This window comes from Leucoraja erinacea, chromosome 23, assembly GCF_028641065.1.
Source record: "Leucoraja erinacea ecotype New England chromosome 23, Leri_hhj_1, whole genome shotgun sequence".
NCBI classification, from domain to species: Eukaryota; Metazoa; Chordata; class Chondrichthyes; order Rajiformes; family Rajidae; genus Leucoraja; species Leucoraja erinaceus.
Window position 1 is genome coordinate 27,567,278 of NC_073399.1, and position 26,358 is coordinate 27,593,635.

Sequence of the window (26,358 nt, forward strand, 5' to 3'; positions counted from 1 at the left end):
TAGGTGGGGTTGCGGGTAATGAAGTAGAGTTTCAAAGTCTACAGAGAGATTTATGCCAGTTGGAAGAGTGGGCTGAAAGATGGCAGATGAAGTTTAATGCTGATAAGTGTGAGGTTCTACATCTTGGCAGGACAAATCAAAATAGGACGTACATGGTAAATGGTAGGGAATTGAAGAATGTAGGTGAACAGAGGGATCTGGGAATAACTGTGCACAGTTCCCTGAAAGTAGAATCTCATGTAGATAGGGTGGTAAAGAAAGCTTCTGGTGTGCTGGCCTTTATAAATCAGAGCATTGAGTATAGAAGTTGGGATGTAATGTTAAAATTGTACAAGGCATTGGTGAGGCCAATTCTGGAGTATGGTGTACAATTTTGGTCGCCTAATTATAGGAAGGATGTCAACAAAATAGAGAGAGTACAGAGGAGATTTACTATAATGTTGCCTGAGTTTCAGCAACTAAGTTACAGAGAAAGGTTGAACAAGTTAGGGCTTTATTCTTTGGAGCGCAGAAGGTTAAGGGGGGACTTGATAGAGGTTTTTAAAATGATGGGAGGGATAGACAGAGTTGACGTGGATAAGCTTTTCCCACTGAGAGTAGGGAAGATTCAAACAAGGGGACATGACTTGAGAATTAAGGGACTGAAGACTGAATGGTGGCCGATTGGGAAAGGGGGAGATGCAGCGAGACCTGGGTGTCATGGTGCACCAGTCATTGAAGGTAGGCATGCAGGTGCAGCAGGCAGTAAAGAAAGCGAATGGTATGTTAGCTTTCATTGCAAAAGGATTTGAGTATAGGAGCAGGGAGGTTCTACTGCAGTTGTACAGGGTCTTGGTGAGACCACACCTGGAGTATTGCGTACAGTTTTGGTCTCCAAATCTGAGGAAGGACATTATTGCCATAGAGGGAGTGCAGAGACGGTTCACCAGACTGATTCCTGGGATGTCAGGACTGTCTTATGAAGAAAGACTGGATAGACTTGGTTTATACTCTCTAGAATTTAGGGTTAGGTTAAAATTCCAAACAAGATCCCCATTGATGAATGTTTAGGAGATTGAGAGGGGATCTTATAGAAACTATCAAAATTCTGAAGGGGTTGGACAGGCTAGATGCAGGAAGATTGTTTCCGATGTTAGGGAAGTCCAGGACAAGGGGTCACAGCTTAAGGTTAAGGGGGAAATCCTTTAAAACCGAGATGAGAAGAACTTTTTTCACACAGAGAGTGGTGAATCTCTGGAACTCTCTGCCACAGAGGGTAGTTGAGGCCAGTTCATTGGCTATATTTAAGTGGGAGTTAGATGTGGCTCTTGTGGCTAAGGGGATCAGGGGATATGGAGAGAAGGCAGGTACGGGATACTGAGTTGGATGATCAGCCATGATTATATTGAATGGCGGTGCAGGCTCGAAGGGCCGAATGGCCTACTCCTGCACCTAATTTCTATGTTTAGGGGTAACATGAGGGGGAACTACTTTACTCAGAGAGTGGTAGCTGTGTGGAATGAGCTTCCAGTGAAGGTGGTGGAGGCAGGTTCGATTTTATCATTTAAAAATAAATTGGATAGTTTATGGATGGGAAGGGAATGGAGGGTTATGGTCGCAGGTATATGGGACTAGGGGAGATTATGTGTTCGGCACGGACTAGAAGGGTCGAGATGGCCTGTTTCCGTGCTGTAATTGTTATATGGTTATATGGCTGTGGAGGCCACAAATATGCCCTGACCTCGGGTGTTTCACAGAGGAAGAGGACTAAACTTTTTGATGCCTTTCCCCACAGTGAAATTTTTTAATTCTGTTGTGGGGGGATATTCATGTTCAATTCTATAATATGTTGTGTCATTTTCTTATTTTTAATTTTTCTATGGATGTACGGAAAATTTATTATTTCTTTTATGTAAAGCACTTTGGTTTCAACGTGAGTCGATTCAAACGTGCTATATAAATTTACAATTCCTTTTTACAAGGCCACAATTATTAAGGTAATGTCCTATCCTGGTCATTCCTCCTCCTCACACACACTGGGCAGACGATGCAGACGTTTGGAGGCATGCTCCACTCCTCTTGGGAACAGCTTCTTCTCTGTTATCAGGCTTCTGAACAGTCCTTTCATAAGCTAGAGTACTGTCATATTCACCTCTACCCCATTGCGGACATTGGAATTGATACGTTACAATGCTGAGAACTCTGCACTCTGAACAAAGCTGCACTCTGTAGCTTCCCCTTTGCTCTCTGTTGTACTTGAGTTTGACTTGACTGTATTGATGTAGCGTATTATATGACATGATTAGACAGCATGCGAAACAATGCTTTTCACTGTACTTCGTTACATGTGACAACAATAAACCTAAATCCTTATCCAACAAGTAACCTTGAACAGGAACCATTTGTTAAACAAGATTTTCCTTCAATTACCATCTTAGAGGTTTGTCCTGAAGTGATTTGAAAATGTGACTTCAGGTCTTTATTTAGAGTCTCTAGATTAATAGTCCAGTTATCTAACAATAGGCTATAGACAATAGGTGCAGGAGTAGGCCATTCGGCCCTTTGAGCCAGCACCGCCATTCAATGTGATCATGGCTGATCATCCCCAATCAGTACCCCGTTGCTGCCTTCTCCCCATATCCCCTGGCTATTTTTAAGAGCACAATCTAGCTCTCCATTGAAAACATCCAGAGAACTCGCCTCCACTGCCCTCTGAGGCAGAGAATTCCACAGACTCACCACTCTCTGTGAGAAAAAGTGTTTCCTCGTCTCCGTTTTAAATGGCTTACTCCTTATTCTTAAACTGTGGCCCCTGGTTCTGGACTCCCCCAACATCGGGAACATGGTTCCTTCCTCTAGCGTGTACAAACCCGTAACAATCTTATACGTTTTAATGAGATACCCTCTCATCCTTCTAAACTCCAGAGTGTACAAGCCCAGCTGCTCCATTCTCTCAGCATATGACAGTCCCGCCATCCTGGGAATAAATCTGGTAAATCTACGCTGCGCTCCCTCAATAGCAAGAATGTCCTTTCTCAAATTAGGGGACCAAAACTGTACACAATACTCCAGATGTGGTCTCACTAGGGCTCTGTACAACTGCAGAAGGACCTCTGCTCCTATATTCGATTCCTCTTGTTATAAAGGCCAACATGCTATTCGCTTTCTTCACTGCCTGCTGTACCTGCATGCTTACTTTCATAGACTGATGTACAAGGACCCCCAGATCCTGTTGTCCTTCCCCTTTTCCCAACTTGATGCCATTTAGTTAGTAATCTGCCTTCCTGTTTTTGCTACCAAAGTGGATAACCTCACATTTATCCACATTGAACTTCATCTGCCATGCATCTGCCCACTCCCCAACCTGTCCAAGTCACCCTGCGCTCTCATAGCACCCTCCTCACAGTTCACAGTGCCACCCAGCTTTGTGTCATCTGCAAATTTGCTAATGTTACTTTGAATCCCTTCATTCAAATCATTGATGTATATTGTAAATAGCTGCGTCCCAGTACCGAGCCTTGCGGTACCCCACTAATCACTGCCTGCCATTCTGAAAGGGACATGTTAATCCCTACTCTTTGTCTCCTGTCTGCCAACCACTTCTCTATCTATGTCAGCACTCTACCCCCAATACCATGTGCCCTAATTTTGCCCGCTTATCTCCTATGTGGGACCTAATCAAATGCTTTCTGAAAGTCCAGGTACACTACATCCACTGGCTCTCCCTTGTCCATTTTCCTAGTTACATCTTCAAAAAATTCCAGAAGATTAGTCGAGCATGATTTCCCCTTCGTAAATCCATGCTGACTCGGACCGATCCTGCTACTGCTAACCAAATGTTCGGCTATCTCATCTTTTATAATTGACTCCAGCATCCTCCCCACCACCGATGTCAGGCTAGCTGGTTCCCTGTTTTCTCTCTCCCACCTTTCTTAAAAAGTGGGATAACATTAGCTACCCTCCAATCCACAGGAACTGATCCTGAGTCAATAGAACATTGGAAAATTATCACCAATGCATCCACGATTTCTAAAGCCACTTCCTTAAGGGCCTTGGGGATTGATCAGCCTTCAGTCCCATCAGTCTATCCAGCACCATTTCCTGCCTAATGTGGATTTCCTTCAGTTCCTCCGTCACCCCAGATCCTCTGGCCACTACTATATCAGGAAGATTGTTTGTGTCCTCCTTAGATCCAAAGTACCTGTTCAACTCATCTGTCATTTCCTTGTTCCCCATAATAAATTCACCTTTTTCGGTCTTCAAGGGTCCAACTTTGGTCTTAACTAATTTTTTCCTCTTCACATACCTAAAGAAGCTTTTACTGTCCTGCTTTATATTTTTGCCTCTGTCTCAACCTTCGTGCTAATGCATAATTTTTTAATTGGAGCGAACAAATGTAGGCTAAAATGAATGTCCTTTTCGGGATATTTTCGCAGCAGAAGGCAGTTCGTGACTTTCATTGTTTGAGCTAAATGCTTTAAAAATGCCTAAGTATTCAATATGCTTAAGTTTCTTTGGCAGAATTGTAAAGTTTTTTTTTAAAAAGCTCTTGTAATCTCTTGGGAGAATGAGAAATTGTTGTATTGATTGTTCGTGATTGCTGCTAGTTGAATCGGATAGTGTAGGTTACAAATAGATCACATCAGGCGAATGGGAAATGAATGTGAGACACAATGGGTTAGAGAGATTCTATTCAATGCTTCCAGAATGTTAATGGATAAAAAGAAGCTGATCATGCAGGGCATTGTACTTCTTTACTTTTTTATATTTTAATTTCTTCTTGATTGGGTTCTTTGATATTATGTTGACTATGTGCGGTATGTTGCCAGTTATGGTTTAAGTGCTGTAACTCTGAATTTACTTATGAGTTAAATAATTTATAAATTGAGCTGTTACTTCTGCAGGGAAACTCAGGGTGTTCCAGATGCAGTGCCAGAGTCAGGTCTGGAGCCCCCTACACTGGACACAGCTTGGGCAGAGTCTACACGGAAGAAAGCTTTGCTGAAACTGGAGAAATTAGACACTGATCTGAAGAATTACAAGGGAAATTCCATCAAAGAAAGCATCAGGTACAATACTTACAAAAAGATATGGAATATATCTTCCATACCCAATGGCAAATGTCTTCCATTCTCAATTTGTAATGCTGCTGCAAGCAAGTTCTTCTTCGAACCCGTACATTCGTTTTTGTGCTGATGATAACAATCAATTTGAAAATTGTTTATTAAAGGTTGTCTGTGTCTGAGCCAGGCCAGACTACAGATCTAATACATGGCATATCATTATCACCTGTTGGGCCAAGCAACATGCTTCTGCACTATAAATTCTATCTACTTGGCCTAGCTAGAAATTGTCCAGGGTAATACATCAGTGTGCAACTGAAGGAAGTTTAAAATGCCAGGGCTGCTGTTTTTTTCATTTGATCTATAATCAAATTCAATGCAGAGTTTCCTAGACTCCAGATTAACTGGGGATTTAGCTCCTTGCAAATTAGAAATTTCTGTGTGCCATTGCAGTCACTGAAACAAAAAAAAGTGAATGGTTAATAAACAGGTACTTATCATTTTTATTGTCTGTTTTACATAAACATTGGGATTTCACAGGAAGTTTGATTTATGAATTGATCTGAATGTAGAATCTCACAGAGATTATATTTTGTATTCTTGTGGCTCTCCTCGAATGTAAAAGAGCAAGAATTGACTGGCAGAGGTATTGGATACAACCAAAGTTATACTGCTTTAATAGACTGTGATGCTACTTTTTGAGTCAATATCCCAAGGCATCAGAAGGGGTTTACCAAAAGTCAGGTTTCAGCATCCCAAAATAATCTCTGCACAGTTCACTGAGAGCAATTTCTATGTATGTGGAAATGAGGGCTGGTAATAATGTGTGTGCGTGTGTTATCATTCATTACTTGAAGTCAGACTGTTGGATGTAAATTTTCTAAACTTTAGAGGCTTAAAATTATAAATGAAATACAAACTATGCTGTGAATTTTTGGCTTTTTTGCCTTTTCGTCCACTTTTCATCTTTTCCCCCCAAATACATATTAATATAATTTGCCATGAGCTCAGGCAGAAGCAAACACATGCCTTTAAGATACTGGACTTTGTTTTAACTGTTGACATGTTTAAAGATGTGAATTTTGAAGTGATTGGAATGTTTTTAATTTTATCTCAGGAGAGGGCATGATGACCTGGGTGATCACTACCTAGACTGCGGGGATCTTAGTAATGCACTGAAATGTTACTCACGAGCCAGAGACTATTGCACAAGTGCAAAGCACGTCATCAACATGTGTCTGAATGTCATTAAGGTAAGTGGCAAAAGTCAATTATATAACATTCTTACATTAGTATTGATGTTGCCATTCCACAACAAGTGGAACAGGAACTATTCGTATAGTATATTCAAATTAGACAATTCATTATTTTGTGAACTGAAAAACATAAGAATACGTACCATATTGAGTAATCTTGCAGAATTCCAACTAAATCAGCCAGAATTTCTAATTATCAGAATTATTTTGCTCTTTGTGTGAATATTGACATTAAATTGCTTTGCTGGTATAAACTCTCCACTGCTTTGTGGTCGTCAGTGTATCAACTCGAGCTCCATTTTCTTATTTCCTCTCCTTTGATGTGAGAAACATATTTCCCCTATAAGATACACTGACTCGTTCTCAAGGTAAGGACTGAGATTTTTGTCCAAATTGAGAAAATGAATTTTAAGTATTAAATATTTGTATAATTGAAAATGGGAACTGTCAGAGGCAAATGTTCAACCCCATGGGCAGATGAAATGGGTGAAAATGTTATTTTAATGTTGTTGCTTTTTTAATATCCTTGTATTAATGTTTCTCACCTTAGTTTTAAATGTTTTTATTGCCATCAATTTGTTTGTCGAACTTTCTGATCATATTTTCAAAATAAATTAAAGACTTCATTTATTTATGCACCAAGAATTTTTTGAAATTACTTTCTGTCCTTGCTAGAACTATTTAGACCAGATATAATTTCATTCTGATGGGAATTTGGTTAAAAAGATGTGTCTTACTGGTTACTTTTTAAATTTTTTTTTATCCCCCTTTGTCAATTATTTATTTTCCCAGTCAAGGACCATCATCTTGTGAAAAATAGTTTAAAGTTGTTTTATTTAAAAAAAATACTTGTTTAAGGGCCTGTCCCACTTTCCCGAGTTATTCACAAATTCTCCCGAGTTTTCAAACTCGCAGAATGTTTGTAACGAGTCCGTAGGAGTCTGTGGATATATCGTAGCGGCTCGTTATGCCAGCCGTAGGTACTCGGGGTTATTTTATTACTCGTGGACATTTTTCATCATGCTGAAAAAACGTCCCGACTTTTTTAATGCCCCGAGTACCAACGGCTGGCATAACGAGCCACTATGATATATTCACGGACTCCTACAGACTCGTTACGAACATTCTGTAAGTTTGAAAACTCGGGAAAATTCGTGAATAACTCAGGAGAATTCGTGAATAACTCGGGAAAGTGGGACAGGCCCTTTACTCTGCTTCATTCAATATTTTCCTTTAGGTCAACCCTGGAAATAGAAATAGAAAACAAAGACCAGCAATGATTGTAATTGACCTGTGTAGAATTGCTACATCCTATCCACACATCCCTTTATTTAACAGAGTTATTGTTATTTATATTTTGTACTTAACACCAATATCATGTTATCATGTTTAATATGCAAATAGTAAGTTAGCCTGTTATATTTAATTGTCACGAATGCACCCTGCATATTCAATAATACAGTGCCCTTCATAATGTTTGGGACAAAGACCCATCATTTATTTATTTGCCTCTGTACTCCACAATTTGAGATTTATAATATGGTGCCCTGAAATGGGGGGAACTATGTATAAACACTGCTGTAATTTCTACATGGTGAAACCAACATTTATAAAAATGGCCTTTATTAAAGTCTGACAATGTGCACAATAACCACATGTGTTTTTTTTTTTTTTTTTTTCTATTACAAATCTCAAATTGCGGACTATAGAAGCAAATAAATAAATGACGGGTCTTTGTCCCACACATTATGGAGGGCACTGTATGTTGAATAAATCATGAGGAATGTTATTTTTTAAGCGGCAAAGTCAACTCGTGGGAAATCAATAGTGTTGATCCTGCTGCTTAACCCACAACTATGCCAGCTAAAAACTTCCATCATTTTGCAGCACGTCCCACGCGATTCAAATGCCCTAAACACAATAATGACAGAACAGTACAGAAGCAGGCCCTTCAGCCCACGATGAGTGTGCTAACAGTATTGCTTACTTCAACAGCCTGTTCATCCATATCCCTCCATTCCCTGCTTGCTTCATGAGCCTATTTTTAAGATGCTTTTAGCATCTTAAAAAGCCAGCATAGAAGTCCAAAATGGTTTTAAATGGCAGATAACACTTGCTTTGAACATGATGCCCAGTCATTAAAACCAGTGGCCATTAACTAATTTCAATCATGAACCTTATCTCATGCTAACTAATAGCCTTGGTTTGGTGCCTCTGTGTAAATATATTGAATTTTGCCAGCTGCAAGCCACAGAATCCCTGCACTCATTCCCCATGTGGATTAATGTTCTGTCTGATCCGATGATAACATCAGTCTGACCTAAGCCTGATCTACACTTTCCATCCATATCAGTATAGTCAAAATCACGAACAAAATGCCTCGGTTTAAACTTGTTTTGTGAGGAATGCTGGAGTGGAAACACTAATATAGCTACAAATTATTTGGTTGTGTTGCATTTCTTCCTGTCCGGTACCCATGAAACTGTAGGTAAAGTTGTCATTTTGAAACATTAATTGAAGTTTGGAAGATCACTGAATGGGGCATTTGAGTTAAAGACTGATATCTGTGTTGAATATTTAAATGATATATAATTTGCTTGTTGCAGGTCAGTATCTACCTCCAAAATTGGTCTCATGTTCTCAGTTATGTAAGCAAAGCAGAGTCTACTCCAGAGATTGCAGAGGTCAGTAAATTAATCCGAGCATTGTATTCATATTTGCCTTATTTGCCATTGAATTATGCAAACAAAGCATTAGATTCTCATAATAATGCACTTAGTTTTACCCATTTCAAATTTTGGAATCGCAGCATTTTGTTTTGAGCAAATAGCAGATATGAGTTATTCGTGTATATATACTTGGACAGTTCTGGATTTTGCACAGAAACTCTTGTATTAAAACTTCCATGGATTTTTTAAAAAAAACGTACAAAAGTTGTTCTCTGCTAGGCAAAGCATCGGGGATTTTAATTTGATTTGTTTTAGTAATAATTAATTGTAATGCAATAACCAATTACATTTTAAAAGAAATGCTAAATCTTTGTTAATTATTAAATTAAGGTTTTACAATATGTTCCAATAGTCAGTCCCATTGTTACTGACAATTTTAGAAACCCATTAAACAAGCGATATTACTTTCAAGGTCAAGTTCACATTTATTGCCACATGCACCAATTAAGGTACAGTTTGAACATTTGCAGTTTTATGCATTAAAATTGCTAAGGAAATATAAAATTGCACTAGCAAAACCCTAATCTATCACCAGAATAAGTTACAGGAAGAATTTGCAGAACGATTAGATTGCTTTGTGAATCGGCATAGACTTGAGGGGCCAACATGGCCGCATAGTCTACCTTAATAAAATATAGAGATATGGATCGTCTGAGTTTTCTAATCATACTTTTGACTACAGTCATTTATTTTCTTCCATGGTATGTGGGAGCCACCTTGAACAATCCATGTTTTGAAAGACCCCCCCCAAATATCTTAGGCATTTCTAGGATTTTGAAGCAATGATGATGAAGCATTGGAAATATATTTCCAGCGTTGGATTGTGTGTGACTTGGAGGCAAACCTGGGATACGTGATGTTCCTGCGCCCTTGTTGCCCTTTTCATCCTAGATTATATATGTCACGGGTTTGGAAGGATTTTTGCCATGCTTAGTGACTTGCTGCAGTGCATCATGCAGAAGCTATAAACACCAGCTACCTTGTGCCATGGTGGTAGAAGTGAATGTTAAAGGTAGTGAGTGGAATTTTAATGAAGTTGACTGTCTTGTCCTCCTTATGTAGCATTTCTCGAATCTCACTTATCACAGCAGAGAGATTCTGCCAGACTTGCATCTAGTTGGCGAGGCTTTGTGGTACTGGGAAGTAAGCAATACATTGCATCATACTTAGTTCCTTACTGCTGTACTATTTATATAACTAAACTGTTTGCTGTCAATCGTGAGTTGAAACCGGAGCACCCGGAGGAAACCCACACACTCACAGGGAGAACATGCAAACTCCACACAGTCAGGATCAAACCTGGGTCTCAAGGCATTGTGAGGAAGCAACTCCACTTGCTGCCTCACAATGCTTTGTGATTTATTGTCCACACAATTTTACAAATGCATATAATCATAAGAATGTGATCTAACCTTATTTGATGAAGTCAGACTCGAGACTAGTTGTGCTTTAAGGGCCTGTCCCACTTTCACGACCTAATTCACGACCTTTTTTACTCGTGGACATTTTTCATCGGGCTAGAAAAACGCCTCGACCTACTTGATGCCACGAGTACCTATGACTAGCATCATGACCTACCTACGACCTCCTACGACCTTGTGGTGAGTATGAGTCCAGGGCAAACTCGGCAGAGGTCGTGAATTGGGTCGTGAAAGTGGGACAGGCCCTTTAAAGATTTGATTATGGTTGCTTCAATTTCCTTTTTACTCAAACAATATATTTTTTTACAGCAAAGAGGCGAGAGGGACAGTCAGAATCAGGCCGTGCTGACCAAGTTGAAATGTGCAGCAGGTTAGTGAGAATATTGTTTTCTATCCTCTCATTCCTATAAAACATACATTTATGTTGCACTTTTCACATTCTTGGAATATTTTAAAACATAAAACTTTTGAAACATAGAAACCATCGTTTTCTGTAATATATTTTATTGTTTTTTCGATTTTGTTATGCACGATGAGATAAATTACATGTGTTGATATTATTGAAGATTGAATGTTGTAAGGTGAACAGGAGAATTACCTATGAGAAAAATTGTTGTGAGATATTTTGGGTCCATCTGAAAAGGAACAGATATTGTCTCATTTGAGAGAATCCCAGACAATGCAGTATTTTTTGATGTTGTGGTGAAATGTGCTATTTGAACTTCTGCTTCTGACATGGAGGCAAGAGTACCACCATTGTTTTAACCGACACTCTCAATAAAATACTTGCATACTTGTACAAAAATGAGCTAGGTATCAAATGTCTTAATTCTGAATTTTACACAATGTTAAATCCATAGGCCTAGCAGAGTTAGCCACACGAAAATACAAGCAAGCAGCCAAATGCTTCTTACTGGCTTCTTTTGATCACTGTGACTTTCCTGAGGTAAGGTTCAGTTCAGTGTAACTTTAACATGTGAATTGTATAAACTGGTTAAAAGCTACAAGGTGACGACCAAGCCTATGGTTTTGTGTGAAACTGCAGCTCAATGTTTCATGATGCTTTTCCATTTAATACAAATTTCCCTTTGTTTTACCATTTATAATCAGTTTGTCATACTGCCATATCCTACCTGAAAGTGAGTAGGTAACTCACTCCCACATTGCAGCTTATTTTCTTCATTGTTTTTACTACAATTATCAGATGATTATTAGTATGGACAATACTCAAATAAATCTTTAACAAAAAGAGAGTTATGCAGCATGGAAAACGGCGGCTTGCCGCAACTACTCAATTGCCAACCAATGTGTCAATCCGGGCTGGTCCTATTTGGCTCCATTTGGCCCGTATCCCTCTAAACCTTTCCTATTCATGCACCTGTCTAAATGTCTTTTAAATGTTCTAATTGTAGCTTCTATTGACAGCGCGTTCCATTTATGCATCACTCACTGTGCAGATAAAATTGACCCTCATGTATCTTGTAACTGTCTCGGTTTTAAATGGGGTGGGGGGTGATTGACCATCCACCTTATCCACACCACTGCAGAGAAAATTGTTTAGTGTGGGTACTAACTTAGAAGAATATAGAAACCTTGGAAGTGATTTGGAGAATGAAAATTTAAATTAGGTTTCAATTTCAGGTGTTAAAGACAAAAGCTTAAAGTTCTTGCCACACTCGGCTACCAGGAAAGAAATTAGCGTCTGTAAAGTCACCAAGAGTATTAACATAATGTACTGCTAAGGTTTCAGCTGAGTAGATTGGTGTAATGTTAAATGAGACGATTCATTTTGAGCAACTACCACAAGGAATATAGAGATCCAAGTGAGGCAACATTTACTTAAAATGAACTTTCCTCTTTAAACAGATGATACTACTTTGAGATTATTAAGATATGTTTGGGTTGGTGCTGTAAATCAGGAGGGAGTTGTGGTACAGTTAGCAGGTAGAATAGAAGTATAAATTATATTCATTGACACTGTTTTAAGCCTCAAATAATATATATTTGTAGAGACCCACGAAGCAAAGCTGACGCTGCATTATATTTCCAGATTAATAGAACACAATTCAGAATGTTACTTGGTTCCATGCTCCCTTGGAAACGCACAGCGGTCCCTGTCTCTGTGCTCCCTTTAGAATTACTGAGATCACTGGAAAAATTATACCGTGGTGCAAGTTGCTATGCAACTTGATTAAAAGTATTCATTGGAATACATCTGATAGTCCATAACATCTGCCGGTCTGGCACCTCTGAGGTCCCAAGCTAGTTAGACTAACAGGCCCACATATCAAATTTCAGCAGGTATTGCACTTTACATCTACCTAATGGCCTGTGGTCGCATTTACTTTCATGAAGTCTGAAAATAATATATTTCTGCTAATTTTCAGAACATAAAGGGAGAAATCTTTATCTCATATTTCACTTGGGCAGCTTAGAGCCCAGTGGTATGAATATTGGTTTCTCTAACTTCAGGTAGTATCGGCATTCCCTCTGTCTCTATCCCTCCCCATCCAAGTCGCACAAGCTTCTTGTTTTCACCCAATAAACAGCTAACAATCGCCTGTTTCCTTTATCATTGTTAATGTTTTCGCATATCTTTCATTCATTGTTCTTTATCTCTCTACATCATCCGCTACATCTCTCATTTCCCTTACCCCTAACTAGTCTGAGGAAGGGTCTCGACCCAAAATGTCACACATTCCTTTTCTCCAGAGATGCTGCCTACCCCACTGAGTTACTCCAGCTTTTTGAGTCTATTTTGGGAGAAATCTAATATGTATTGCAAATGTTTTACATTTAAACTTACTTTCTAAATTTAAACATTTTTCTTTGAAGTTTTGTTTATCGTCCTGCTTATTAAAAAGTTGATCTAATCTTATTAAAATAGTGAAACAAATCACGGCACAGGTTTAAAATAACACCCATTGGATGTAATTTAATTGCTATTTTTCAGCTGCTGTCTCCCAGCAACGTAGCAGTTTACGGTGGACTTTGTGCACTGGCCACTTTTGATAGGCAAGAACTTCAAAGGAATGTCATCTCCAGCAGGTGAAGATAATCTAATACATTCTCCAACTGTGCGCACTAGGCATTAGTTTAAAACCATAAGCTAGTATAGGAAAGAGGTATGATCACCTTCAGTTACATTCACTGAGTTTGGGAAAGCTGGAAGAACTACATTAAATTCTTTGCAATTTAATGATTGAATAGCAACCCCTTGAGTAGGCAGTTTGGGATTTTATGATTGCCAAGAATGTGATTTATTTATGAAAATGGGGAAAAAAACAGCTAATCATTCATGATTATGCCAAATATGTCTGCATTAGCTCATGACCTATTTACCTACGATAAGTATCCTAGCTCCTCGCAATGCACCAGAATGTAATTTTATTAGCATTCTAAATGCTTTATGATGGACTGAATTCAGTCCTTCAGTATTTGAACAAAACTATGACTGTACCAGTAGTCTACTAATCTCTCCTGCTCCAATCCTTCATGATTATTAAAACTTGGGTAAAATAACCATTAAAATGTGATAAGTTTGATCTTTTTACATACGTATTCTTTGGCAGTTCAACTAATGGAGAAATGTGAAGAATCGTGGGGAATGGATATGCCTGCTAATTAAAATAATCCTTTACAAAAATCAGTTGCACATGCTTGATTGAATGTTGCATGACTGAGTATTGGGTATTGGTATTTTCTTGTTTTTTGCTAGGCAATTTTATACCTGATGTATGCTACATTTTAATATTTGGTCTATTATTAATGTAAATGATAAGCTGTGTGTTAGATATTCCCTAGATCGGGCCCCATGACTGCTATAACGGTCAGTTCCATGTTTGTTTTGGGTAACATCAGCATATTGTTGATCCGTATAAATGGCGTATGCTGTAAGCAGCACAACAGTGGACAAAATACAATGAGAGAATGTGTTGCTGCTGATCTGATGTGGCCAAAACAAATTGGAATAAATGAAATGGAAATTGGTCAAGAGAGACCAAAACTCTCAAATATTTTCTTGGAATGTAAAATTAAATTTGTCGCTGAAATGTGTTGTTTGTAAACTGATGAAACTTAAGACCAACCTCTGATCTGAGCATTCATTTCTTTCACCACAAGCTCTTTTAAGTTATTTCTTGAATTGGAGCCACAAGTGCGGGATATCATCTTCAAGTTTTATGAGTCAAAATATGCTTCCTGTTTGAAAATGCTAGACGAAATGAAGGTGAGTCAGAATTTGAATAAAACACAAAGCAAACTGCATGATCCTGGGTGGGTGGCTTCTGTCAGTCGATCATGCTGGATCTTCCCTTCCTTGTTTGAATACGATTTGACAGTTTCTTACTCGAAACTATTCAGCAGGTCCACATACGTTTTTATAAATTTATTGTATATTTTTATGGAAATAGGCTACAAATCATGTTTGGACATTGAAATGTTGTGTTATGTATGAATGTGCTCTCAAGATGTTAACTGCACCTTTTGATATTGGTGAACAACAATTTCTGGAGATTGGTGCAGGTCTCTTGCAGAATGGTCCAACAATGCCAAGCAATCCACCATCAATCCAAAAATATCATATCATATCTATATAATTTTAAAAAACTGTGTGTGTGTGTGTGTCATTTTGATTTTGCCTTTGATTCTTTACTCCGCGAAAACCAGACGTAAAAACGGCGAGATTTTTTACCATTTCACTAGCGATTTCACTTTTACATTCCCTCATTAAATTTAGTCATTTTCTGTACACATTTAAAATAAAATCCTTCCCCCCCCCCCCCCCCCCCCCCCACTCATTCATGTTTTTGCCTCCCGCTGGCCACCTTCTCGTCGCGTGCTCCGTGCGACCATAACAGCTGGTGCCGCCTGGCTCTCCTCTCCCCCCCCCCCCCCCCCCCCCCCACGGCCAGCTCCGTCACGCTGGCGGATGGCTGGTCCCCCCCCACTGCTTTTTGCTGTCCTTGCTGGCGGGCCCCGCAAGCTCACTCTGCATCACGCCCACTCCCCCCCCCCCCCCCCCCCCCCCCCCCCCCCCCCCCGTACTCGGGGTCTGAAGCGCCGAGGATGTGTATGTGTGGTGTGGTGTGTGTGTGGTGTGTGGGTGGTGTGGTTAGTGTGTGGGTGTGGTTAGTGTGTGTGTGGTTAGTGTGTGTGTGTGTGGTTAGTGTGTGTGTGTGGTTAGTGTGTGTGTGTGGTTAGTGTGTGTGTGTGTGTGTGTTAGTGTGTGTGTGTGTGTGTGGGTGTGGGTGTGTGTGTGTGTGTGTTAGTGTGTGTGTGTGAGTGTGTGTGTGTGTTAGTGTGTGTGTGTGGTTAGTGTGTGTGTGGGTGTGGTTAGTGTGTGTGTGGTTAGTGTGTGTGTGTGTGTGTGTGTGTGTGTGTTAGGGTGTGTGTGTGTGTGTGTGTGTGTGTGTGTGTGTGTGTGTGGTGTTAGTGTGTGTGTGGTGGTTAGTGTGTGTGTGTGGTTAGTGTGTGTGTGTGTGTGTGTGTGTGTGGTTAGTGTGTGTGGTTAGTGTGTGTGTGGTAAGTGTGTGTGGTTAGTGTGTGTGTGGTTAGTGTGTGTGTGCGTTAGGTGTGCGTGTGTGTGTGTGTGTGTGGTTAGTGTGTGTGTGGTTAGTGTGTGTGTATTTGTGTGTGTGTGTGTGAGTGTGTGTGTGGTTAGTGTGTGTGTGGTTAGCGTGTGTGTGTGCGAGAGTGGGTCTGTGTGTGTTAGTGTGTGTGTGTGGTTAGTGTGTGTGTGTGTGTGGTTAGTGTGTGGTTAGTGTGTGTGTGTGGTTAGTGTGTGTGTGTGTGTGTGTGTGGTTAGTGTGTGTGTGTGGTTAGTGTGTGTGTGTGGTGTGTGTGTGTGTGTGTGTGTGTGTGTGTGTGTGTGGTTAGTGTGTGTGTGTGGTTAGTGTGTGTGTGTGGTTAGTGTGTGCGTGTGGTTAGTGTGTGCGTGTGTGTGTGTGTGTGTGGGTTAGTGTGTGTGTGTGTGGGTAGTGTGTGTGTGTGTATGGTGTATGGGTGGGTGTGGTTAGTGTGTGTGTGTGTGGTTAGTGTGTGTGTGTGTGGTTAGTGTGTGTGTGTGGTTAGTGTGTGTGTGTGTGGTTAGTGTGTGTGTGTGTGGTTAGTGTGTGTGTGTGGTTAGTGTGTGTGTGTGTGGTTAGTGTGTGTGTGTGTGGTTAGTGTGTGTGTGTGTGGTTAGTGTGTGTGTGTGTGGTTAGTGTGTGTGTGTGTGCCCCGCCTGACCCTGCCCTCCCACTTGTTTCCTGGCCCCGCCTGGCCCCATACCCCAGCCTGCCAGGTCATCTTTCTCTCTCTCTCTCTCTCTCTGCCCTCTACCCCCTCCCTTGCATGTGAAACGTATCTCCTCAAAAATCAGATGCCGGAATGGGAAAGTTTTTACATATTTCAGTAGAGATTTTCCTTGCGGGTTTAGAAATCCACTCCTCTGTACCTTTGGTACATTATTCTCCTGACTTTTTTATTAAAATTGTTGACCAATCTGACTTTTTTTTAAATCTGACCGCTTCCCAGCTGCTGACGTTACAATAACAGTGATATTTGTACAACCTCTGGTAGAAAATTTCCTTATGATTTCAAAAATCCAATCCTCTAAGTTTGGTCGATTATTTCCTGAGATATTTACTATAATTTTTCACCAAACTGACATTTAAAAAAAATATTGAGGTTGCCCAGCTGCTGACCTCACAATGCCTTTGAATCCGGCCCAACTGCCTCCAGGCCCCGCCCCCCCTGCCTGCCAGCTTGCCCTGCCCGCTGACCTCACAATGCCTTTGCACCTGGCCCACCTGCCTCCAGCCCCCCCCCCCCCCCCCCCCCCCCCCCCCCCCCCCCCCCCCCCCCCCCCTGCCAGGTTGTTGATTCCATTGTTTTTCATCGAATTTAATTTAATTATTTCTCACTTAACATCACTAATTCTTAACATGAACTTTTATTTTCAAAGACAGATTGAAAAAAAAAATTGCTGTCTTCATTGACAGCTTAAATCTGAGTGTGAGTGTGTGTGTGTGTGTGTGTGTGTGTGTGTTGTTGTTTCAGGCTCCTCCCCTGCATTCCATAGAGCTGCTGACACTTTCGTTCATGAGACTCGCACGCTTAATTTTCAGAACATTCTGAACGCGTGACGCACGGTTGCATTTTGCTCTCTCTCTCCCCCTCTCTCTCTCTCCCCCTCCCTCTCCCCCTCTCTCTCCCCCTCTCTCTCGCTCTCTCTCTCTCTCTCTCTCCCCCTCTCTCTCTCTCTCTCTCTCTCTCTCTCCTCTCTCTCTCTCTCTCTCTCTCCCTCTCCTCTCTCTCTCTCTCCCTCTCTCTCCCTCTCTCCCTCTCTCTCTCTCTCTCCCCCCCTCCCTCCCCCCCCCCCCCCCCCCCCCCCTTCTCCCTCCCCCTCCACCCCCCCCCCCCTCTCTCCCTTTAAAAGAATTTAAAACATGTTTCAGTGCAGAATTTACTGAGAGGACATTTACCTGCGTTAATTTAAAGCATGGCAAGATTTTAGGCCCCGGGCATTCAGGAGCTACTACACAAAGGATGCTGTTATTAGATTTATTTTAAATTTTCAAAGCTGAAATTGCTGGAATGTCATTTATTTATTTGCCTCTTTCAAGTGTTTTATCATCTCTCCTACCAAATATCCTCTTGCCCTCCCCGTCCCTCCATTTCCACAGGACAACCTTCTGCTGGATATGTACCTAGCTCCACATGTTAAGACACTCTATACACAAATCAGGAACAGAGCCCTCATTCAGGTATGTGGAGAAGATATCACCCGGTATTGCATGCTATCTATGACTTAATTATTCCTAAGTTTTAAATTACTCAACATTTTGTAATAAATGATTTATTTTAGTGGCAGTTGTACTGTTTGTGTTTGCAATGGGCCAATCCTTCCTGACTGCACTAACCTTAATTTGAGACTGTGAAATGTAATTTTTAAACCTGTACAATCTTCAGACTGTCACATAGATGTGGCCACAGATAGTAATTCTGACTAACATATCCCATGCAGAATGATCTTCCTGAAGCATCCAACTTTTTTAACCTCTAAACCTGCTTATTCTCACAAACCTCTGGGCTCCCTTGTTCTATCCTCCATGAACCTGATGTGATCTAAACGCTGCCCTGACTTGGACCATGTCCAGTACATCGACAATCCTGTGCCTCAAATTCATTCCCTCCACCACCGGGGCCATATCTTATGCTACCAAGGCTGCAGGTTTTGTAATACATTCCCAAATTTTCTTAGCGTTTCTATCTTTCTTTCCTCCTTTCATATACCCCTTAAAACCTGTCTTTGGTCGAGCCTTTGGTCTTCTATATTTTAATCTTCACTTATTTCTTGGAGTCCGTTTTTGTTTGCTAGTTCTCATGTGCAGTTCCTTCAGATATTTTTAGTAAAGTTAAAAATGCAACATTATTTGTAGTTGTCATTGTTGATAAATCTTCTTTCTCTATTTACCAAGGCAATACGTCTTGATCTTTGAAACTAAAATCATTATTTTGCTGACATGTATTTACAAGAAAGCAGCATGTGGAGTGATTTCAGATGACACCATTGTGTGTTATAGTTGCTCTATTTCAGATTTTTATTTAAACATTTATTTTATGTAGACTTCAAATACAATCAATTGTGAAATTCATCAAATTGTCTGCAGTCCGGCTGTATCTCAAAGTAATAAACATAGACATGAAAACTAAGCCCAAGTATTATGTTTTGGTAGAACAGATCTGAATGTCACATTTTGCCTCAAAGCCCCTGTATATTTTTAGTATTTCAGCCCATATGTTTCTGCTGACATGAACAAGATGGCTATTTCTTTCAACACCACAGTTGGTGCACTGGAGGATGAGCTGACGCACCTTATCCTGGAAGGATTAATCAATGGTAGAATTGATTCGCATAGCAAGGTGAGTGTGAGCTGTTAGTTTCATCCGTTGTGGGCCCAACAATCAGTACAGTGAAACAAAGTAGGCTGAGAATAGCAGAACCTCCTCTGCACAGTCGGTAGCTGGGCTGAAATGCAGCAGGTGACATCTACTGTGCTCAAAAGGGAAACTAGATGACACTTGATAAATAAGTCAAAGATAAGCCGTTAAGTTGCAGGAGTAGGACGGAGACTGGGATTATTTTAGTAATCAGTTTGCTCAATAAACGTTTGCATATTTACTGAATATAATAGACCGGATTATTCTTGTTGGGATTTGTTATTCAAAACTACTATCTTTGGTCACATCCGCATTCACCTTTGTGGTTCATGGAATGGGCATCTAAATAGAGCAGTGGAAGGAAACAAAAACATTGTCAAAGAAACAGTGACTTGCTGTACAGAAAAACTGCAAGATCTTTCTGGCGGAAGAAGTTCAATTGTTTGCACAATCATTATTCATCTGTAATTATAGTTTAATATTGTCCTACTTTACAGCCCCTTGTGTAGGCACAAAATAAAGCTACAGCCATTACATTACCACGAAAATGAAATGCTCCAGGAGCAGCTTGAAGATTCAGCATTGGGTTCTTGTGGCAGATCTGTAGAAAATATGATCTTGGAACACAAGTAAATATAAATGCTAGATCACCATACACCCAGTGCTTGAATATAATAGATTGGATCATTCAGCATGGGATATGCTAGTCAGAATTACTCTCTGTGGCCACATCTGCATTCACCTCGGTAGTTCATGGAATGGGGTTCTAAATAGAAAAAGAAAAAGGGACTTCTCTTGTATATGGTACCTATCATGATCTCATAGTCCAAAATGATTTTATCGTAAATTAGATTTCTTTTATGGGGAATTAATTCTTTGTTTTAATGAAGAAAATATAACATTTTCACACAGCTGGGCTTCAATGAGGAATAAATACTGACCAGAATGCAGGCAAAATAGACTAGATACTTCTAAAACACGGGCAAAGGTTTTCATTTCTCATAATAGAATCATGTTTGATTACAGGGCAGTCGACTCATTACACAAGTGGCATTAAGATTTAAGAGACAACATTAAATAATTTCCTTTAAAATTAATGTTAAATTTTTATTTTCTTTATTGCAAATCTAACACAGCAAAAATAATTGAAACAGCTTGAGTTTTGAGTCAGAGAGGCAAATTATTGGTTTTAGTTAATCTACTTTGTCAGCCAACAGAATATTGATGTTTAAATTGTGGAATAATTTATTTGCTTCACAGTTCTGTGTCTGAAACAAACATGGGCAAGAGGAAATGTAAACCAGTTTATTTATTTCTTGATTCCAGATTCTGTATGCCCGAGATGTAGATCAACGCAGCACAACATTTGAAAAGTCTTTGCAGATGGGCAAAGAGTTCCAAAGAAGAGCAAAAGCCATGATACTCCGAGCTGCTATTCTGCGCAATCAAATCCACGTTAAGGTACTTGGGCATTAAATGATAAATCTTTCAAGGTATTGTTCTGCCTTCAATGTCAGCCTCATTGTTAAATACAGATATCAGTTGTAAATGTTATTTATTTGAACAGGTGATCACAATGTCCATTTTGTTTTTGCACTAATTTAAAGCTTGGAGCTAGTTCCTTTATTAGAAAAATCATGACTTGTTTCTAAAAAGAATATTGTTATATTGGAGAGATGCAAATGTTTTATTCCCATGGAGTTGGTGAGATAGTATGTAATCTAGTCCATTTTAAATGTTCAAATTTAATTTACCTATATTTCCTTGTATTTTAAACAGTATTCATTTTGGTGGCTAGTTGTGAGGTTAAAATATTGTTTGATAAACAAAAACAAAACCAAAAAATGTCAAGTACATTTGTGTTCAATGGCACACGTACCAACCTCCCTTCCATTGACTCCATCTACACTTCACGCTGCCTCAGCAAGGCCACCAGCATAATGAAGGACCAGCATCACCGTGGTCTCTCCCTCTTCTCCCCTCTCCCATCAGGCAAGAAGTGCAGGTGTGAAAATGCATAATCAGGAACAGTTTCTTCCCAGTTGTCATCAGGCAACTGAACCATCCTCTCATCAACTAGCGAGTGGTCCTGATGTACCATCTACCTCATTGGAGACCCTCGGACTATCTTTAATCGGACGTTGCTGGACTTTATCTTGCACTATACGTTATTTTGTCCTGTGTCTACACTATGGACAGCTTGATTGTAATCTTGTAGTCTCTCCGCTGACTGGATAGCATGCAACAAAAAAGCTTTTCACTGTACACGTGATGATAAACTAAACTAAACTTTTGCTCATTTACTGAATGCTTAGAGTGAATCACTGTGGATGCCCCCCCCCCCCCCCCCCCCCCCCCCCCCCCCACTGGCCACCAATATTGGAATTGGTGGAGAGGTGGAATATTGCGTTGGGGGACCAGCCCTCCCGTGTGATGCTGGGACCCAACGGGTCCCACTTAGTCTAGTAGTTATTGTATTTCTCTGACATGGAGCCAATAAATCTATTATAATTTAAGTGAATTTAAATTATATATAAACAGAAAATAAATAAAGATACTCAGGAGCAATATAAAAATATCTCAAACTTATTAAAAACTAAACTAAAGCCAAATTAATTTATAAGTAAAACCATAAACATTGATTTCACTTTGACTTACAGACCTAGACTCCCTGTTATAATGAATGGGTTTTGAACCTGCATCAAATCTGACTGTGATCATCCCATTGTAATTGGGCTGCATCACTGAGCTCAGTGTAAAGTCTCTTGAATTTGTCATCATGGCCTGGGTTAATTCCTCATAACCCCAGGTCCTGCTTAAATTTGAATGGTGGCATGTGCCACAGTTGGCCATTGTCATGTTTCTGCCTGCTAACCCTACTTGCTCCATTGTAGATCCTACAGTTTAAAACTTTACATCAGTAGCTTTTTAAATAATTTAATAATGTTAGTGCTCCATGTTTTTAATAGCACTAAGGAGAACACATTCTCTCCCACTTTATGAAATATTTCAATGGCGTTAGTGCATAGACCATGCAACATCGAACATATAAAAGCACAGCACAGGAACAGGCCCTTCATCCCACAATATCTTTACCGAACAAGATCTCGTATCCCCTCCATTTCCCTGCATATCCATGTGCCTTTCTAAAAGCCTCCTAAATGCCAAGTTAATGTCACACTGAATGTGAAATGCTTTTTAAAGTGACCAGGCTCTGTAGGATTAAACCTTCAGAAATGTACTGCTCTTCTGAGAAGCATGCTATACACCAGTCATTTATCACAAAGGCAGATGCCATTCAGCTCAATGTGCCTAATTCAGTACTAACTATCCAGCTGGCCCCCAAGTCTCTTAATGCTGTCCTTTTCTTTTAACCTTTTAGTGTTTGCTTCATTTATCTCTAATTCCTTTTCTAATGAATTATTGACTAGCTTAATTAAGTCAAGCAGTAAAGCAATGTTTTTACAGCCTCTAGTGCACTGATGACCTTCCTGATTCACAGTAATACATGTCCACTATTCACCCTCTCAAAATCTGCCACGATCTTGAATAACGTTTCATCTCCCTATGTTAATATTCCTTATCACAGTGGAAAACAGGTACAAAGAAGCATAAACTAGATCCATTGGAATGGTGCTATCATATAACTCTTGCACAATCAAAATAAGGATTCTGCTCTCTTGACCAGATTTTTTTTTTAAAACAGTATTTAAGTTACCTTTATATTTATATTTCAGCCTTAATGAGCAGATTTGTGTATCTGTTTTATATAGCGTTGTCTCGTTTTCTTTGTACAATGGTACATCGTATGCCACAGTGAAGTTGCATTTTATGCATTTTATATAATCTGTACATCTACAAGCCATTTGAATAAGGATATTTGAAGAATTTATTTACATTCATGTTGTGCTGCAATTTAAATATAGAAAATGAGATTAACTTGCAACTATATGGACAGGAAATGTATCATTGATCAAGTAACACGCACACATTTTAAACTCATTATGAAGTTTAAGAATTGTCATTTTCAGTTTGAATCTTTCAGTCAGATCATTTAACTTGAAAATATTTTTGATCTATTCTCCATAACTGAACAATGTGTAAGGTAATAAAAACAAAACAAAATAATCATCTGAATGGGTTTGGTCTAAAATTGTGCTTATGAAAATATTTTCTTATGAGACTGAACTGAGTTTTTGACTGCATGGCACATATACTTAGTCACTGAAGGACAGCAACATTTCAGAGTATTGCAGTCTGAATTTTCAAACATGGAAAAGTTATTTGCATGCATCAGTATGATATTCCGCATTTCAATTCGATGTCTGCCATTTTTTGAATGGCATTAATTAGGTAAATAGCTTTTCCTTACTTGAAAGCATTTTAATGAACTTGAGAACATTTTGAAGGTCAGTTTTACATAATCACCAATTAATGCGTGTTCTTTTTAAACTACACGACAAAAACAATGAAGAAAGTCGGCTATTTTGTGGGAAATAGGGGCAGATAAAGAGGAAAGTAAATATTGTTCGTCCCTCTAAATGATCCATTGTGAAGATGAATAGAGGGGGAAAGATGATTGAACAGAGAACTATACAGCACATACGTTACTGTGCCAACATTTGAGTGCAGCTTTCAGGGCCTCAAGTCTGGAAAAAAATCAGCAATCCATAGTTGGATGAGGCCTAAAATTTACCCCCACACCCCAGAAAAAACCAAGCCAAAATAAATCAAAGCTGAAATTATGTTTACAACACATCATTGTTGTGATCTGGCAGTTTTGAGTAGGAGCAAGTCACCTTATAAGTTGTACTATGCTTACTGTAGTTTATGGTCATGTGATACCTTGCGTTCAATTAATCTGTCATTTATTTAAAGTTCTTTTAGTTTTATTGCAGTTTAATGCGTTTTGGGCACAGAGTAACGGGCATTCCTGGTGATGAAAGCAGAACTTCATGGTCAATTTTTTTTTAATTTCTTTACAGTCTCCTCCAAGAGAAGGAAGCCAAGGTGAACTTAATTCTGCAAACAGTCAAACTCGAATGAGCACCAACATGTAAAGAAATAAAGACCCTGTTGAAGAAGAACCGGTGCTGTGTGCTTTGCCTTCCACAGTTCTTCAACAAAGAACTGCTTCTTTGGCTTTAAAGAAATTGAAACAATTGTAGAAGTGAACCTCTATCCTGCTGTTTTTGGGGGCACGAAGAAAGTTTTGTTGTTTAAGTTAAACAAAAAATCCTTTGGATTAAAGAAGATGATGAACTGTGTGCTACAGGATCTGAATCTTTACTTAAAAAACATTTTTTAAATTCTTTTCAGGATCCTAATTGTGATATGTGGGAGAGGGCTCTGAACAGCCAAGTGGCAAGGTTTTAGTTTCTACAAAACTGTGAAAAGAGTGTTGGAATAATAAATGGAGGATATTGTACCAGGGAATATGTTACTGTCAGTCCCAGAGAGGTAAAAGCCCACGTCTATGGAATGGGACAAATAAGAAAGTTATGGAAGCTCTCGTGCAAGTAAAAGCAGTGACGATCATTGGTGCAATATTCTATTCATTCTAAAGGCATTGTTGAAAAGTACTTTTAAAGATTTGTCATAATGGTGTAAAATAGTAATTTGCACTGTTTTATTAAATAAAAAGTCCATAGTTGGGTTTCTATATTATTCTTTGCCATTGCCGCATCTTTCGTTCAGCCAAGGCTGTGCCAGACATTTGTACATTGCAACATTTTCTGATGCTTTAAAATTGGTTGATGATTTATGTCCTTGCACAGTCAGACCTGGAAACGCATTCCTTTTTCCACTGCTATTCCTCTCTCATCTCTCCATTGCATCCCCGTCCCCGTCTCTCCTCTCCCCGCCACCACCCTGACACACCACAGTTAGCTGGTAGTGTTTCTTAGCTTGGCAAGAACAAGGTTCAACCATCATCAGGGGACAGAATTCAAATATATCCCGGCAATTGACTGCTGTAGCACCAGATCTGTCCTGAATTATCAGTTTGAATTTTGTTGACTTTCAGATTCTAATACTTTCCAACAATGCCTATAGAAAGGAACGTTCCCTTATGTCATTATCCTAAATGTTACTGACTGGTGTCAAATTTTACCATGAAAATGTATGATGTCATAGTTGATCCATAATTGGTTGTTAGATTGCTGCAGTAATTGTTGGCTCAATCTTACGAGTATTAAACAACGAATAGTATGAATTCATCCTTAGTTTAAACCTTAATGCTCTGTATGTATGATACAAACCCTTCAACTCTGGCATCACTCCCAAGCAACATTCAAAATAAAAGTATGGTTTATTTTATTTAATAAAAGAAAATTTAAATACAATTCTTCAGTAGTAGTAAAACACAAAAATAGAAATATACAGATTATATGGAGTGACTGTCTTGCTGTTAGCAGTGAGCTACAGGTTTGTTTTACAATTGTGACAGATGGTAACATGAGAGTTCTGGTGGGATTTGAGTTGCTTTAATGTGAGTAAACTCTTGGACTTCATTGTTACATATGAGAAATGTAGTTTCTTCTTTGGATGTGCTTAGCTTTGTGGAGTCTCACGCTCCTCAAACTCTTCTTGAAGCACTACAATAGCAAATAATTGTTTTGGTTTTGACAGATGTAAATTGTCTTTGGAACACAGAATAAGCACATCACCAGCAAGAAGGAAAACTCTGTCCCCTGATCTTTTAACTGTTCTGTTTATGGGCAATATGGTGACAAGTTTCACTTTTTTTGTTCCTGTACCTTTTTAATTGTGATGAGGACAGACTCATTGTCATGTCAGAATAAAAGAAATGGTATTTCTTGTTAATCTGTAATACATTACACATCAACAATGCAATCTTTTCCACACTAATTTAATCATATTTTATAATTACACGTACAATATTCAAGTTATCGAGGCCTGGTTATCACTTTTAAAAACTGAAAGAGTTATCTGAAGTCATTTTCCTTGACCCCAAAAGTGGTCA

At 39.4% G+C, this 26,358-nt stretch overlaps 1 protein-coding gene across 1 annotated transcript in view; it reads left to right on the forward strand.

Annotated features, from left to right (window-relative positions):
* gps1 (G protein pathway suppressor 1) overlaps positions 1–25,583 on the forward strand; it is a 42,023-nt gene extending 16,440 nt beyond the window's left edge. Inside the window, exons 4-14 of the mRNA XM_055654170.1 lie at positions 4,884–5,048; positions 6,160–6,295; positions 8,905–8,982; positions 10,758–10,818; positions 11,309–11,394; positions 13,402–13,496; positions 14,571–14,676; positions 18,116–18,196; positions 19,218–19,355; positions 20,700–20,834; positions 24,359–25,583. Of these exons, the coding sequence (XP_055510145.1) occupies positions 4,884–5,048; positions 6,160–6,295; positions 8,905–8,982; positions 10,758–10,818; positions 11,309–11,394; positions 13,402–13,496; positions 14,571–14,676; positions 18,116–18,196; positions 19,218–19,355; positions 20,700–20,834; positions 24,359–24,433 (1,156 nt within the window). The 3' untranslated portion in view covers positions 24,434–25,583. The remainder of the gene's footprint in view (positions 1–4,883; positions 5,049–6,159; positions 6,296–8,904; positions 8,983–10,757; positions 10,819–11,308; positions 11,395–13,401; positions 13,497–14,570; positions 14,677–18,115; positions 18,197–19,217; positions 19,356–20,699; positions 20,835–24,358) is intronic.
* Positions 25,584–26,358: the final 775 nt, after the last annotated feature.